Here is a 16,480-nt window from a genome sequence, read left to right as displayed (position 1 = left end):
CAGACTGTCAGTATTATTAACATTCTCCTTGGTCTCAATTTGACACTAGTCCGCTTTTGGCCCTAGTCTAGGCAGCAGCGCCAGCGGGCTGGAGATTCCCACTTTTCTTGCTGTCGTTGGTAGAGTACATCATCACCTCTTCTCTTCTCTCGTCGTCCGCTCCCGCTCCTTTCATCGTCCAACGCTGTTCTGCCCATCACACGCACGCACAACCTCAGGCCACACAGCTGGTTCATCTCGTCGCTACTCGGATCGTTACTCGTCGTCTGCTGCCAGCCGTCGCTGCTATTGGCCGATTATCATTGTCTTTTTCGTTGCCCGCACTCTTTGCTATATTTAACAACTCGCTTTCCCGCCTTTTCCGCACTCTCGTGCCCCTTCGTTCGCCACCGTGTTTGCCGACCTCTTTCGGTTCACGCCTCAAAGCTTCCTGCTACGCTGCCTGCCGCTCTCGACTCTACCACTTTGACGCTCATCGACCATTTGATACTCACTTTTACATCCCTTCGGTTCCGTTGATTGCCTTTGGTGGGCGAATCACCAGTGCGCGTTAGTTCGTCGACTGGGTAAGAAAGAAGCCGACGCAGGCCTTACACCGTCATCACATTGACGGTTTGATTTCACACACACCGCACGCCCCCCCTAACTATTCCATTTCGCCTTTATATCCTAGCCCGGTCCCGCTCTCTCTTCTTTCCTCCCCCAGTCACTTCCCCAACGGTCACCACTTGTGTCGAGATTCCGACTTGTGACTCACACCCACCCTTTCTGCATCCCAGACCGAGCCAAACCATCTTGGGCTAACCATATCTTTTGGCCACTAGCTTCTTGCATATTGGACTTACGAGCTGGCTTGCCCGCCCGAAACTCTCGTTCAACATGTCCTTTTCCAACCCGCGCCGCAGAATGATGACTCGTTCCGAGCCCATCGCTGAAAACAAAATGACAACCAAGGCTGTCACCTCTCTCCAGAAGGGTGCCACCTTTCACTCTCCTTCATCACCCAACTTTCACAGCCTTGACGACGGCTATCTTCCACCTCGTCTCACACGCTCTCAGTCTCACCTGAACGACGTGTCCGCCAACCGTCGTCGTATGATTTTGACCACCATCGAAGACATTGACAAGGCTCTTGGAAATATTTCTTTGTCGGACTCGAAACCAAAAAAAGAGTCGACCCTCAGCGATACTGCTACCCCTATACCTCGTGATTTCTTCCATGTTCCTGTCGTCGACCCAGCCATGGCCAAAGAACAGGGGCGCCCGGTTCTGCGTCCGCGCTCAGTGGGCCGCAATAGACACCACGCTTCTGACAGCGGCCTCGGGACCTCGATTGCCTCGATAAACGATAAGGTTTCCGCTGCCGATACTTTTCCCAAGAAAATTACAAAAAAACAAGCGGCTACAAGAACCGCTGCCGCCAGCAATACACACCATGCACCCGCGCTCAGCACTAAGGCCGTGAATATCATCCGCGATCACACGCTTCATCCTCTCTTGCAAAAGCCCAGTCTCAAACCCTTTGAGACTATCGTGCTGGATATCTATTCCCGTATCCATTCCAAGGACATAACCTGTTTGCGGGATGTTGAGAAGGCGCTCGAACAAATAGCTAGGGTAAGTCAGCTCTCAACTGACGTTGGCGTTTGGAATGATGCTTATCGAAATCTGCTCCTGAAAAAGCGAGCAACACCCAGAGCTCTCTGCGTCGATTTCTATCTCACCTCGATCATTTGCGTTGCAACCACTTTCGAATGTATCCATGAAAACGAACGAGTTCGACCTGGCGACCGTCCTTACAGCGGCGGATATATCGCCGACCGCATCGCAACCATCGACCTAAAAGAGCAACTTGAATACTACGGCAGACTGCTCGCAACCAAGGATATTGGTGACCTCCCCGCAGGCATCGGAATCGATGAGTATGTGCCACGTTTGGTGCCTCTGGACCACTCTGCTAATTCCTCATTTAGAGGAGATATCCTTCGCCTACATGGAGGCCCTTGCGTGAATGGCCGTCCAGCTGAATTCGTTCGCGTCAAGAAGGATGGTACTGCCTTCTCCATGGCTACTGGTGAGCCTGTTGATTTGAAAGAGGCCCCCATCAAGCTCAAGCGCTGCCTCAGCGAGAAGTCCGACGATGACGAGGAGATCATGCGGTCTATGGCTCGCCGCAAGAAGAACGCTACCCCCGAAGAGCTCGCTCCCAAAAAGTGCCGCGAGCCTGGCTGCAACAAGGAGTTCAAGCGTCCTTGCGACCTGACCAAGCACGAGAAGACTCACTCTCGTCCTTGGAAGTGCCCATTTTCCACCTGCAAGTACCACAACTATGGCTGGCCCACCGAGAAGGAAATGGATCGGCATGTCAACGACAAGCACTCGGACGCTCCCGCCATGTACGAGTGTACTTATAAGCCATGCGCCTATAAATCAAAGCGTGAATCCAATTGCAAGCAGCACATGGAAAAGGCACACGGCTGGGTCTACGTGCGCACCAAGTCCAGCGGCAAGAAGCTGCCCTTGAAGCCTGCGGACGAGGGTACTCCTGCCATTACCAACCTGTCGCCTCCCATGACCACTCCCAGCTATAGTGTGCCAACACCGCCTCAGGACAACGTGCTCCAGGACATGCCTGCCGACTTCCCCATGTATCCGGACGATTCAGACTGGCTGGCCTCAGTCGAACGTGTTCCCGAGCACATCGATACCATGGACCTAGTCGAGAACCAGTCTCCCTCTTCCTCAGCCTCTTCGTACGAGCAGTACCCTCCGTACCAGAATGGGTCCACCTTCATCATCAACGACGAAGACATCTACGCTGCGAGAATGCAGCTTCCTCCGCACATGCCTAGTGCGGAGCAATTCTACCACAAATTGATTCATGGGCAGATGCCCGATATTCTCATGGCACCGCCCACCGCCGTCCCTCTTATGGAGGTTCCCACGCACTTCTCACCAACTGGCCAGGGCAACACTATGCTCTACACTCCAGTGTCTTTACGTGACATGGACGAGGCTTTTGACGGCTCGTTTGGTGGCGAGGACGTCGATTTTCAGCTCTATGACAACAGTGCTGGCAAGTTCAACGAAGCACAGTCGCTGTTTGGAGAGCTGCCAAGTGCCAATATGGGCTTCTCCCAAAACACCCAGCCGGAAATGTTTGCTCCCATGGATTTGAACGCTCTGGACACTCTGGATTATAGTATTTTCCAGGCCTAATCTACAAGATTGCTTTTGCCCAAACGGCACAGTGCGTTTTGTTGTATATCTTTGTTTCACGGTGCTCGAAAAAAGAGAGTAGCCGTCACGAATTAATGTTTTAAGCGCAAGCGGAAGTCAATTTGTATTGCAATTTTTGCAACTAGATAGATAGTAGCGCAGGAACAATGTTTTCTTTTGCGTACGCAGATTGCACCATGTGTCAGAGTCCGTGATATGTTGTGAAAGGTGAAATTATTAAGTACATACGGATACATACTGCCACAAGCCTTGCACAGTATCCGATTAGATTTGGCAGAGGCGATCTTCAAAGGTGAGGTCGCAACTACGTCGCGCGAGCTCAAGTGCCTGGCCCACGTTTAGATTGACGTCTGTGATATATACTACGCTTGTAGATAATGCCTTTGCATATATCTGTCCAGCCAAATAATTAAAAATGGACAAGCGACAGGTGAGCCGACGCACATTACGCCTATAGTCGCTTCTACATGAACCTCCTACCAGGAGTGCCGCTGGGCCACTTTTTGATTCAGAAGCAGAGAACTAGTAAACAGGTCGAATTTATAATTAAATGCTTTTCGTACGTAATCGTTAGAGCGGGCGTGTTATCCCATTACCGGGTCGCAGATTGCTGTTTCCGCTGTACGTTGGCGGGGGAGCGCATTAGAGAAAACTGCGTTGTATATTGGCTGTATATTAAAGTGACTAGTTAGAGGCTGATATTGAGAAACTGAGAATTGCTCTTTAGCTGCAATTGCCAACCTCGACCTCGCTAGCCTCGTTGCCAGCACACTCTCCTGGCTTTCTCCAACGCGCTCGGGAGCACGTCTTCCGCAGCAGCAGGATCAGCCGGGGCAACGGCATGCTCGTTACAGCATGCTTGTTACAGTAATGTCGGTGCTGTCGAGAAAGCATCAGGTTGCAGTTTAATGGCAATGAAATTCTCGGGCCAGAATGACTGCGTGCCTGCTTGAGGAGCCGTTTCACCAGCGGCGCATGATTCTCGTCAACGCCAATCAAGTTTAATGGCACCCGGATCAATAAGCATTTACCAATACAATTTGGTGTATTTCAGTATTGGAAGTATCGAGCTGAATCTCGGGGCGGAAAATACAAGACCATTACTGCTCATCATTGTTGTGACGGATGACGTGCAGCAGACATAACCATCGCATGCACTCCACAACGACGTAGCATAATGATTGATAAAGCTATAAAGCAATAGATTGACCATTTGTGAGATATTTATCCTTGTCTTTTCCCCTTTTCTCGGGCAATGACCGCGCCGCTACTGGTCTGGACCTGGACGTACAAGATACAGCCGGCGCGCCGATGCTGCGCCGATGGAGCCCCCCCCCGGAGCCTTTCAATGCGCGAGCGAGTGCTTTTCTCACATTTTAACATGGTATTGATCAATGCAAAAGCCCGAGATAGGCTACCACTGGATTCCCCCTCCCAATCGTTGACCAAAAGTTGCGTGCTTGGGGTGCTTTGAAACTGACGTGATCGGGCCGCCCCACGACGCCATATTGCTAGAGCGCTCCTCAATGTCGCAACGCAAACGATGCGCTGCAAGCTTGCGGGGGCAGACCTGGTCAACTTTTGCAAATCAAGACATCTAGTTGGCCGACCAAGTGGCGATCGGGGAAGGCGTTAAGAATAGGCTGCTTGTAGAGGCTTGAGTTGGGATAGATAGGGTTAGACAAGGATGCGATGGCATCATGGGCGCCGTCGCCGCGCCCATCCCGCAGTCAAGGCTGCTTTACAGAGTTGTAGCCGTAGTATATCTACCCAATCGTAACGCTAAACCTTTCAGACGAGAAGAAAAAAAAAAGCCAATTTCAGTGCCCTGACCTCGAGTTGTCCCCAGTCACCAGGCGAAAGGACAAAAAAGCATGGGTTCCAAGACGGGAAGCGAGCCTGCCATAACGGCGCTCGACAATCTGGGCAGCAACTCGGACTCGGCCAGCACGTCCGAGGCATCTGCCAAGGACCGCCTGTACGGCAACGTCTTTGTCAATGGCGGCTCGGCGCAGCACTATGAGCCTATTCCCGAGTATGAGGGCCGTCACCGGTACGATCCCAAAGCCGAATGGACACCGAAAGAAGAGAAGCGTCTAGTTCGAAAGGTGAGCATTTCTCTCTCTTTTTTTCCAATTCTTCTCTTACTTTGGAACAAGAAAAGACAACATCTAACCTGAGGTGGTATATAGCTCGACTACCGCATCTGCTCATGGGTCTGCCTCATGTTCTTTGCGCTGCAGCTCGACCGCGGCAACATCTCCAACGCCCTCGCCGACAACTTCCTTAAGGACCTGCACCTCACCACCAACGACTACAACCTGGGCATGACCATCTTCTACCTCGGCTTCCTCTTTGCCGAGCTGCCTTCGCAGATGATTTCCAAGAAGCTCGGCCCGGACGTCTGGGTGCCCGCGCAAATGATTCTCTGGAGCACCGTCGCCATGCTGCAGTGCGTCATTCGCGGGCGCACCGGCTTCTTCATCACGCGCGGTTTTCTAGGAGCCTTTGAGGGCGGCTTCATTCCCGACGCCATCCTGTACCTGTCGTACTTTTACGACAGCAAGGAGCTGCCGATTCGCGTCAGCTACTTTTACACGGCGAGCAACCTGACGCCCATCATCTCGGCGTTTTTGGCGTACGGCATCCTGCACATGCGCGGCATCGGCGGCTGGGAGGGCTGGCGCTGGCTGTTTGTGCTCGAGGGAGGGCTGACGGCGCTGATTGGCGTGGTTTCGTGGTTTTACCTCCCACCGAGCCCGACGCAGACGGCCGGGTGGCTGCGCGGCAAAGACGGGTGGTTTGATGAGCGCGAGGAAATCATCATGGTCAATCGCATTCTACGCGATGATCCTAGCAAGGTTCGTAAAACCAGACTCCTTCTCCTTTTTTTTTCTCTCTGCACATTGTCGTAACCTGAATGCTGCCCCCCCGAATCCCCCCTTGCTGATATTGGCTATAACACAGGGCGGCATGCACAACCGTCAAGGCCTGAGTATACCTTTGCTCTGGCAGGCCCTGTCCGACTTTGACCTGTGGCCCATTTACCTCCTCGGCTTCACCATCCTAGAGCCCGTCGCCCCGATCCAAAACTACCTCACGCTCACGCTCCGTCAGCTAGGCTTTGACACGTTCCAGACCAACCTTCTCACCATTCCCGGCTACGTGCTCTTTGCGATCCAGCTAATCTTTTGGACGCGCATATCGGAGTGGATCAATAACCGCTTCCTCGTCGTACTCTTCAGCTCCGTCTGGCTGTTTCCGCTGGTCTTGTCTCTGCGCCTTTTGCCAGACAATGCGGGCAGCTGGGAACGCTATGCTCTGACTGTTCTCGTCATTGGCTTCCCCTATGTCCATTCCATCATTGGTATGTAGTCTTTTTGCGGGAAAAATCTGTTTCCTGTCATCGTGTCTTTGTAGTTGCTAATACGGGTCTCTGTTCTAGTCTCACTAACGTCGCGCAATGCCGGATCTGTGGCTGGGAGAACAGTCGGCAGCGCAGTGTACAACATGTGCGTGCAAGCGGGCAGCATCATTGCTTCAAATGTGAGACCAAAAAAAAAAAAAATCATCCGCAGTTGCGAGCTGATGAGAAGTTTGTATGCTAACCCGGAGACAAAGATTTACCGAGAGGACGATAAGCCCCATTACCGACGGGGCAACTCGGCGATTCTGGGCATCATTGCTTGGAACGCCGTCTTTACTCTATCAATCAAGGGATACTACATGTGGCGCAACAAGACAAAGACGGCTAAATGGGACAGAATGACACCGGACGAGAAGCGTGACTACGTCGACACGACGACAGAAAAGGGAAGCAAGAGACTAGACTTTAGATTCGCGCACTGATACACACGCGTGGTTTTCATCAACGCAGTCATTCGAGAAAAGCTTGTGAAACATTTTATTAGATTTGGTAGAATCTGTATTCGACAGAAAGAACGGTATAAAACAGATAGAGTGAGGACATGGTATAGATACGCGCAAATGCGAGGAAATCTGAAAATATACGCAAAAGCCGAGAAGAGGAAGAAGGTCATTGGGCCTACTTTCCTGTCTTTGATACATTGTCAACAGTCTAGCATCGTCGCCTATTCTCTCTCTCTCTCTCTTTCTTTTTTTTTTCTTTTTTTTTGCCAATGATACGCACTGTTCAGAAAATGCACGTCCCTTGCGTCTCGCTTCGTGCCGGCCAGTTGCCGAGGCCGCTACCGATTTCGAGCTGCAATGCCTACGATTCCAGCATTCGCGATTTCTCCAAACTCGCAGCGCTCGGAGAGTCAATTACTTTGCTACGGTAGCGAGCGAGCGCCCAGCTTCCGGACAATGCTCCGCCATGTAGCAGCTACGAGTGAAATTGTGTCGTGTAGATGTTAGACAGACATCGAAGCGGTCCGAGGCCGCGTCCTCGTATTATCTAGGCTGCTCCCTTGGCGACCGCGTATGGCAACCACAGCCGCGGACAAGCACTCTGATGAGTACGACGACATCGGGGCGGTTGTCCAGCAACAACACCAATACGGTGATGACAGGTATATCCGCAGACACAGACGTAAGTGTGGGGGGGGCGATGCGAAGCAGGCGTCGAGGAATGCAGGTAAAGTGAGGGGGATGAGGAGAATGCCTGGGCGTAAAATTGGCCCGTGTTTGAGGGACACGCATGCAGGTCCGAGGTGCGTCGCAGATGTTGGAGGCGGGTCGTTGTCGATTCGCTGGTGCGAGGGCGACGAGTCATCTCGTACCGGACGGGGGCGTGGCAGTGTCAGAAGTTCTCTCGTGGGGCGGGCTGATGCAAAAATTACTGGTAGGATCGTCGAGTATCTTGGCAATACCTGACAAACGAGTCTTGTAGACTTTGCGTCGATGGGCAATGTAATTCCGTATTCAATAGAGGCAAGTTTGACAAGGACTGGCGTGGTTGTCAAGCTTTGCTGCGCGATTGGATGCGGGGTATGTAGCCTGCGAGGATATGTCCAAATGTTTTGAAAAATGCTTCAACGCTTGATCTTTAGGACTCAAAATCACGCTTATCGACGGCCCTTTTTACCCCGTGCTCCCTTTTTCTTCTTTCCTATGTCCTCTTCATCCGTCCAGTCGTCCATGTTTCGGACAGGCTTGGATGGCTTCTTACTCGGGACCGCCGCAGACGCAGTCGCAGTCGCAGTATCCGCCTCCACATCTTCCTGGTCTCCCCGTTCCTCCTGCTCGCCCTCGCTATTCACGCCCTCGACCTCGCCATCTTCCCCTAGCTGCTCGACCGCCTCGCGCTCCAGCATGAGTCGTGCCACCTTGGCGCACTTGTGCGACGTGTACTTGTCGCGCATGCGCTTCGTCTGCGGCACAGGCTTGATGCGCACCGGCACCGCGTCCAGCCGGCCCGCGGCGCGCAAGGCTTTGAAAACGTAGAGGCGGCGGTTGTTGAGGCTAAAGAGGTGGCCGGTGGCCGGGTCGAGTAGCACGCTGATGGGGGGCAGGTCCTGGGCGCGCAGGTCGTCGCGGAGGATGGCGTCGAGGGTGTCCTGGACGCGGCGGCCGCAGGAGAATTGAGGCCGGAGGCGGGAAAAGGTGAAGAAGACGTTGTCGGGATCGACGTGGGTGAGAGACATTCTTTCTTTGTTTCTGAAAATAAGTTTAAAACAGCCTTACTGTGTTTGGTCTGGAGAGGACGGGATCCATCAAAGGTGTCGTCTATTGGCTCACGGGTGCCGTGTGAGATGTTCAGTGGTCACTAGTCAAGGCGCTTGGCACAGAGTAGCAACTCATGCCGAATATGATTGCATTGTTGGCGGATGAAGTGGCTTCAAGGTTTCATGGTGATTCCGTCACCAACCATTTTCTGGCCAGGCCAAAAAATCGGACCGAGTGCTGATTGGCCAGACCACACTGCCGGTCAACAGGTTGACAAACATGCACCCCGCACATTTCTGCAAGATTTGACGACGGAAAAATGCACATGTGCAGCAAACCTCGACGTACTCGCAATGGGCTGATTCAAATGACAATGGCTGGCCGCACAGCCACCTCATCTGCTTACCTGCAGACTACAGGCTAGCAGTTGCCAGGCCAGGCTACAGGATTGCCCAAATGGCGCTAGCATGCGGCTGGGCATCTCGTACCAGAGGAGCCTTTTTAGTGGTTACAGTGCAGCGGCCCGTTGTACGTGTAACGTAGGTAGTTGACTGTGGGGGCATTGACGTGTGTCGTATTTCAGACTTGTCAGACTTGTTTGAGGGGACTGCTTAAGAGGCTAACACGACGACCACGGTCATTGGTTGCTTCATCCTGTCACTGTAGCGCAGGCTGAGAATCCTGTCAAACTAAACTGCAAAAGGCCCCCCCAACGGTGGCTGTGACGTCTCGGACGTTGGTGCTGGGAAGAATGAAGAAGAAAAAAAAAAAAATTTAAGGGTAAAAATAGCTCCAAATACGACAGCCGGGCCCACTGCGGTGACAACTTACAGTATTAGGTTGCTAGGGTCATTATTGATCACCCGGCTGCGTATCCGCCGCAAACAGGCTGTCAAGCTAGCCTCTTCAATTTATCGACTTGGAGCCAAGCAAAAGGTAGTAACTAAAATTTCCGTAAGAATTGGGAATACGGATACACATGAGCCCAGAAAGGCTACGATTCCATTCGCCCCATAGCCAGCCTCGCCAACCGCTGACGACGTCAGCTCTTTCTCCTCGGCCTCCCAAATACGAAACAAGCAGGTCATGACCACCCCACGACTCAAATAAAAACCCACTGCCTGCGCCCCTTGTTCAGTCTCTGTTCTTTCATATTCTTGGTTCTGCTTTCTGCTACTTCTCACAGTGCGTCCCTTTCGCCTACCTAGTCTCGGGTGCTAGCTTCTGTTCTCGAGAGCCTACGTCAGAGACTACCTAATATTCCAAGCACCATCCTCTCGTTACGCCGTCCTACATGCATCAGATCAGTCAAGACATTTAGCCACCACTCACGACATTCGCTCTTCATATTTCCTCGCCGACTTTATTTCTTCTTTGCGTTTGCCGGTAGTTTGTTTAGACTCTATATTACCGGCCTAATCATTGCTTTTCGGTTAATCCGTCGCCTGCATTCATAACGCCTGACTTGCAAACGAGCACCTTGTATTCGACAGCTCTCTCTACCCCCACGGCAAACAAGGAGATATATCTTTACAAATACATATCTCCGCAATCATGCGCTCTTTGACGAGTGCTGCCACGGTACTGGCCCTCGCCGCCGGCGCTGCCGCGAAGCTTCAGTATCTCGGCGTCGCCTTGTCCGGCATCGACTTTGGCTGCGACATTGACGGCAGCTGCCCCCTCGATAAGATCGGCCTGCCCCTCAAAAACTATGGCGGTGCCGACGGCAAGGCCCAGATGGAGCATTTCGTCAAAAATGACAAGCTCAACATTTTCCGGCTGCCCGTGTCCTGGCAGTTCCTCACCAACGCCAAGGGCGGTAGCACCCTCGACAAGCAAGGCTGGGAGAGCTACGACACGCTCATGCAGACGTGCCTCGACACCGGCGCCTACTGCATGATTGACCTGCACAATTTCGCCCGCTTCGACAAGGGTATCATTGGCCAGGGCGGTCCTTCCGACGCCACGTTTGCGCAGCTTTGGGCCAACATTGCCAGTAAATATGCCGACAATGACAAGGTCGTCTTTGGCATCATGAATGAGCCGCACGACCTCGACACAGCCAAATGGGCCGACACCTGCCAGGCCGCCGTCACAGCCATCCGCAAGGCCGGCGCCAAGACGCAGATTATCCTGCTCCCCGGCAACAACTTTTCCAGTGCCGCCGATTTCGTCGACAACAAGAGCGCCGAGCTCCTCAGCAAAATCACCAACCCGGACGGCTCAATCGACGGCCTGCTGCTCGACCTGCACAAGTACCTCGACATCAACAATTCCGGCCAGCACGCCGAGTGCACCACGGACAACGTCGAGGGCTTTGGCACCATTGCCAAGTGGCTCCGCGCCAATAACCGCACCGCCATGGTCTCGGAGACGGGCGCCTCAATGGAGGACTCGTGCATGGAAAAGTTTTGCGCCCAGAACAAGTTTATCAGCGAAAACACCGACGTTTTTGTCGGCTTCGTCGGCTGGAGCGCCGGCAGCCTCGACCACACTTACGTCATGTCGCTGACGCCAACCGGGTCCCCCGGCGCCTATACCGACAACAAGCTCATGAAGCAGTGCATCCTCGACATCTTTGACGGCAAGCTTAGCCCGCCGCCGTCTTCAAGCTCCGCGACCCGTCCGTCCAAGTCGTCCACGTCGGCTGCTCAATCGTCGCAGAAGACGAGCGACTCGGTCTTTATCGAGAGCCCCAGCTCCAAGCCGTCGCAAACGCCCGCCAATGACGCCCCTGCCCGAGGCGCCGCGGCGAGCTCGTCAAGCATCAGCATCTTGGCCGTCGTTGGTGCCGCGGCCTTTGTCTGTGCAGCTTTGTAACATTGTGGAAACGGCAGCACGGCGTCTGCTTTATGCACTCACCCTTGGACATGTTGTATATTTTGCGCACATGCTTTTGTTCTTGTACTTGCTGCATTTGCATCATGTGGACTGGCGTTTCGGGTTGCTTTTACATTCATGGACGAGCTAGTTGGGCGGCGAGATCCTTGGACGATCAGAGGGTTACAAATGAAGATGGTCATTCGAGCGCATAGACATTAGATATTAAACAGACATGTACATATTATTTCTTGCCGCGAGCGTGTATATTGATTCATGACAAGGTATTCACATGGAAACTTGGCTGTTCAGTCCAGTTCGCGCGACACGCAAAAAGTCGCGAGAGCCCCTCGACCCACTGCGGAAAAGTAGTACAGTTTGGACAGTGGAGTTTCAGATTTACAGATCCCTACGTAATAAACGAAAGAGGGGACACAATATCGGTAAGTTCCTCCATGTCGTGGATCTCATCTTGTCCCCATTGTCTTCATGCACTCGACTGGAGAAGAAGAAACAATAAAGGAAAGAAGGGAGAGGGAAACAAGGGATTTTTGCACAATGCAGATGAAAATTACGAAGCCAGTATGCCATGTGCCATTAACGGTCGTGGAGCTTTTCTTTCTTAGTTGCCTGCTTGCTTCTAAGTCGGCAAGGCAGAGCCGGTGTAAGCCGAGCCGGTGCAAGTGAGTCGAGGCGAAAACGCCAACGCTTGCGCCGTGAGATTGGAGTTGACAGTAAGCTTTCGGCCAACTTGAAAAAAAAAGAGATGTACGAGCATCTCTGTACTTTCTTCAAAAGAATATAATTGGCGTTGACAAATGAACCTTGAGGGGTAGCATTCCCTGCAGCGAGGGCGAGGTTTGCTCATGCACCTCATACATAATTCGCCGGCATTTGCCGCCTACTTTACCCGCGCTTATTTTTTGTTCATGTAATTTATTTCGATTGGCAAGTGCAACATTGTAAAGGAAACGCAGGTAATTGTGTCAACGCGTATTATGCTAGATAATAATGATATATGAACAAGAATAGAGTTTGACCCATGCAATGACGCAGACACTCGCACCAGGCTTTGTGCTGGCCTTGGAGGGCCAAAAAAAAAAAAAAAACAAGTCCCAAAACGCCAATCCCAGAACGCCAATCCCAAAAAGAAAAATAACATAATTCGTCCATCTTTTCGTATCAAAGTGCCCTACTGGGACCAAGACTCATAGACGCCGACATAGTCAACATCCATGGCAGCCCCCAGTCCACCAACAGTCTTCTCCGTGGGCGTGTGGAAGTTGGCCTTGGCATTGGCGAAGCTTCCACCCACAGCAACATTGAGAAGAAGAAACTTTTTAGTGTCGACGAGCTGGCTCCAGGTCTCGTCGCTGCCAAGGTCAGACTTCTTGAGAACAAAGAGCGGCTTGTCATTGACAAACCACGTCATTCGCTCCTCGGGACCCGACCACGCATCCGTCCAGCCAGTGCCAGGACGACGATCCAGCTCCCATGAAAAGATATTCCAGTCGTCACGGTTGTAAATGCTGCTGTCCGCCTCGTTGAAGCGCCCCATGGGCTCGTTGCATGGCCCGCCGCTGGTACTTGAGCCACAGTGCAGCGTTTGCCAGACGCGGGCCTGGCCGTGTGCGCTCTCAAAAAAGTCAATCTCGCCGACCGCCGGCCAGTTGTTGTAGTTGCCGCGAAGCGTGCTGCCGAGGGACCAAAACGCGGGCCAGATACCCCATTGATCGTCGGCGGCGGCCTGTCCTAGCTTGATCTTAGCTTCCACGCGGATCTGCTGGCCGACGGCGGCGCCAAAGTCCCAGTTGGGCTGCGTCTCGATGCGAGCCGACGTCCAGCCGCCCTGGTTGTCGCGGATGGGGATGATGCGCAGCGTCTTTTCCTGGGTGACGTAGATGTTTTCGGGCGAGTCGGTGTAAGACTGGATCTCGCCGGTACCCCAATTGCTTGGTCCGCCGGGATACTGCGTGCCGAGGTCATGCTTCCACTTGGACATGTCGAGGGTGCCGTTGGAGGAGAAGTCGTCGTAGAAGAGGGCACGGGAGAAGCCTGGTGGGAGCGGCACGCCGGCAACGCCGTTGTTAGCGGCGTTGGCATAGACACTGGAGCCTAGAAGCGCGGCCACGATGGCCGTCAAGAAAGGTGCAGGCATAATGGCCCGAGGGTGTCGTTGTAAGTGACCTTGCGTTGGTTGAACGTGATTAGCAGAAAACAGAGGAATGCAGACAGAACCAAAACCGATTTGCGGAACAGCCTTGGAAGAGGCACACTTTATATAACAGACCGGCCAGAATAGATGAAGCGCCCCCTTTACACCTTTACACAAATGATAGCCACCACCACTCGGCTTTTGAGTTTCGTCTCAGGCCATGTGTGCGGAGGGCACAGAGGCAGAATACACCTTGGTGGCGAAGCCCCTTGGTACACTTGGGATGCGCCAATCTACACGATCCCTATCGGTCAAGTGTAGCCCATCGAAGCTAGCAAGTCAAAACTAGCAAATCAAAGCTCACTACATGTGCTTCGGCAGGATCGGTAGCATCAAGTGGAGACATATGCCATCGGATTGATACTGGTACCTGCGTGGAGTCGAAGCAAATGGCTGTACGCACGGTTCGCAGAGGAGAAACTGAGGGCGCCTCAGCCTATTCGAATCCTCCGGTCGACGCCCATTCCAGCAAGATGGGGACGGTCAATCTGAAACACGACTCCAGATTCGACAATATTTTCAGCTTTCCGTCCGCTCGTGGCCGCGAACAGTAGCGATCCGTAAGACTCAAGTATGCAGCGTGTTTGAAACGAATCCATCGACTGGTCAATAGTGTTTCGATTCGTTTTGTTCTCTAACAGTCGACCCCTTGGTGCTCATAGCTTCGTTTGTTCCTTTTTGACAGAGTCAGGACTGAGCAACAGTAAGGTTTTGTGGTTTGCAATGGTGGCCGCTTTAGGCCAGAGTCTAGATTGCGCCGCCATCGCGAGAAAAATTACGTACTGTAGGTCACTGTGTGGTACTTGCAAAAGGCCGGTTGATGTCAACGGAAGCCACGAGGGGGGCCATCTTGCAACCATTGACAGTGGTTTGATTCTGTGTGTGCAAGACTAGCTTCTCGTGCAGGTGCAAGCTCAGGTGCTCAGGTGCTGAAGAATACGAAGCGAGACGTTGACGGTGACAGGCCGTTGCAGGCGATGCGCACAGATGACTATTTGATGCCAATAGTGCCATGGTCACAGCGGGTCACCACCAATGGATCAAACGTGACGGTGCCTGCAGGAATGTCTTGTAGCGAAGGGTTGCAGCGGAGGGGTGTGGCTTCTCACAGCCGAACAGAGGGCTTTAGATTGCGGCAAGGCATCAGTTTTAGCGTCCTCGGGGAAAAAAGCCATGTCAAAATGCGTAACCATATCAAATCATCACGTAACTATTCAACTATATTCTAATAAGCGTAGGCGTATTCTTTTAGTCAACGGCAAGAGACGTGACCGTAAAGACGAACCCAACAGTCTTGGTCAAATATTTAAAGATTTTGACTTTGCAGTAGAATCTGATGCGTGGCGCCTGTAGCAATTCTACAAGACCTTCACCGGGCGAAAGAAAAATCCGTATCCGCACAAGTGACTGTGATGCATCCTTTCGAAGCAAAGTTCACTACATCGTTACTACGTCTGAACATCTAGTTCCTTCGACTTCGTCCGTTCAACCACAGCTATCTACTCATCCCCGACCAATCGCACCCTCTTTAAAAAGGAATACTTCCATTCACAATACGAGCGGGTACATGCCATCCGCCCAGTATGCCTCCCAGAGAGACACATCCAGTCGTCCAGGCAGTCGCCCAAGCTATAACGCCACCTCAGAGAGCCGAAACCACTCACCATATTGGAATTATCGTGGATTACAACCAGAGGCCATTTTCTATCACGTGGCAACGCGGAAACCAATATCCTAATCTGGATGCATTCCCAACATTTACCGATGCCACTGTTAACCCTATTAGCCAGACCGCTAGCATGAGAGAACTCTGGACGCAATCTGTGACATTTGGCTACGGCTCGTGTGGATCTGTCCGTATACAAGACAACGTTTGTTTTCCCATTATAAAGTTAGCACACTCAAATACAGGGTTCATGCAGATGATCCAGCATGAATTCGCTCTGCTTACTAGCATGGCACTCCTTGACTCATCCTTACCCGTTGTCCAAGTCGATCAACAGCCCATTTTAGAAAACGGCGAGATCTGCGGTTTTCGAATGAAACGACTATCCGAAATGTGCCGCTCGTCTCTAATATCACGAAAGTCCGATATCCAAGATGCACTCCAAAGACTTCATTCTGCAGGCTTCTGTCACGGTGACATTAAGGGGAATAACATCATGGAGGACGAAGCTGGACGGATCATATTTATCGACTTTGGCTTAGGTGGCCGGATTGGCAGCGATGCTCCAGAATTTTTTCCTCGCCGAGTACCCAGACACTTTACTGCTGAACATGATTGGGACCTCTTTGACAAAGAGTTCCTGTAGATCAGTCAGGTGCCTGAGACTTTCCTGCGATGGTAGTACAACCCATGGTAATGGCAGCAACACACATCTTGATGTACAATCTCATTGGGAGTTTTCCAACCCAATTGCAGCCAGACCGAGCCCTGCGAGTCTCCCAGCAGATTTGAGTCTGTTTCGCCTTTATTAACACACTGTAGGCCTACGCGCGCGCGCGGAAGAGGGGTTGTCCTTTGACACGGCCAAAATACGCTGTCTCGAAAGAATGTCTCCTTGCCGTCTAGAAAGG

The 16,480-nt window shown here is 52.4% G+C and overlaps 6 protein-coding genes across 6 annotated transcripts; 4 read left to right on the top strand and 2 right to left on the bottom strand.

Annotated features, from left to right (window-relative positions):
• Positions 1–879: 879 nt before the first annotated feature.
• Positions 880–3,219, top strand: BBA_00050 (Cys2-His2 zinc finger transcription factor ACEI; the record flags this gene model as incomplete). The annotated part of the gene is made up of 3 exons (XM_008595147.1): positions 880–1,617; positions 1,684–1,922; positions 1,974–3,219. 3 exons carry the CDS (start codon positions 880–882, stop codon positions 3,217–3,219), a joined length of 2,223 nt encoding a protein of 740 aa, XP_008593369.1.
• Positions 3,220–5,114: 1,895 nt separating this feature from the next.
• Positions 5,115–7,089, top strand: BBA_00049 (transporter-like protein; the record flags this gene model as incomplete). Its single annotated transcript, XM_008595146.1, has 5 exons — positions 5,115–5,348; positions 5,433–6,101; positions 6,208–6,607; positions 6,686–6,786; positions 6,862–7,089. 5 exons carry the CDS (start codon positions 5,115–5,117, stop codon positions 7,087–7,089), a joined length of 1,632 nt encoding a protein of 543 aa, XP_008593368.1.
• Positions 7,090–8,267: 1,178 nt separating this feature from the next.
• On the bottom strand, positions 8,268–8,846 carry BBA_00048 (uncharacterized protein; the record flags this gene model as incomplete). The annotated part of the gene is made up of 1 exon (XM_008595145.1): positions 8,268–8,846. One exon carries the CDS (start codon positions 8,844–8,846, stop codon positions 8,268–8,270), a length of 579 nt encoding a protein of 192 aa, XP_008593367.1.
• A 1,576-nt stretch (positions 8,847–10,422) lies between these two features.
• BBA_00047 (Cel5b-like protein) lies at positions 10,423–11,688 on the top strand (the record flags this gene model as incomplete). Its single annotated transcript, XM_008595144.1, has 1 exon — positions 10,423–11,688. The coding sequence occupies one exon, from the start codon at positions 10,423–10,425 to the stop codon at positions 11,686–11,688; it is 1,266 nt and encodes a 421-aa protein (XP_008593366.1).
• Positions 11,689–12,880: 1,192 nt separating this feature from the next.
• BBA_00046 (glucan endo-1,3-beta-glucosidase A1-like protein) lies at positions 12,881–13,846 on the bottom strand (the record flags this gene model as incomplete). The annotated part of the gene is made up of 1 exon (XM_008595143.1): positions 12,881–13,846. The coding sequence occupies one exon, from the start codon at positions 13,844–13,846 to the stop codon at positions 12,881–12,883; it is 966 nt and encodes a 321-aa protein (XP_008593365.1).
• Positions 13,847–15,486: 1,640 nt separating this feature from the next.
• BBA_00045 (uncharacterized protein) lies at positions 15,487–16,215 on the top strand (the record flags this gene model as incomplete). The annotated part of the gene is made up of 1 exon (XM_008595142.1): positions 15,487–16,215. One exon carries the CDS (start codon positions 15,487–15,489, stop codon positions 16,213–16,215), a length of 729 nt encoding a protein of 242 aa, XP_008593364.1.
• Positions 16,216–16,480: the final 265 nt, after the last annotated feature.

Source organism: Beauveria bassiana (genome assembly GCF_000280675.1).
Source record: "Beauveria bassiana ARSEF 2860 unplaced genomic scaffold BBA_S00001, whole genome shotgun sequence".
Lineage (NCBI taxonomy): Eukaryota > Fungi > Ascomycota > Sordariomycetes > Hypocreales > Cordycipitaceae > Beauveria > Beauveria bassiana.
Note: the sequence above shows the minus strand (reverse complement) of the source record. Positions and strands in the feature narration are given on the sequence as shown.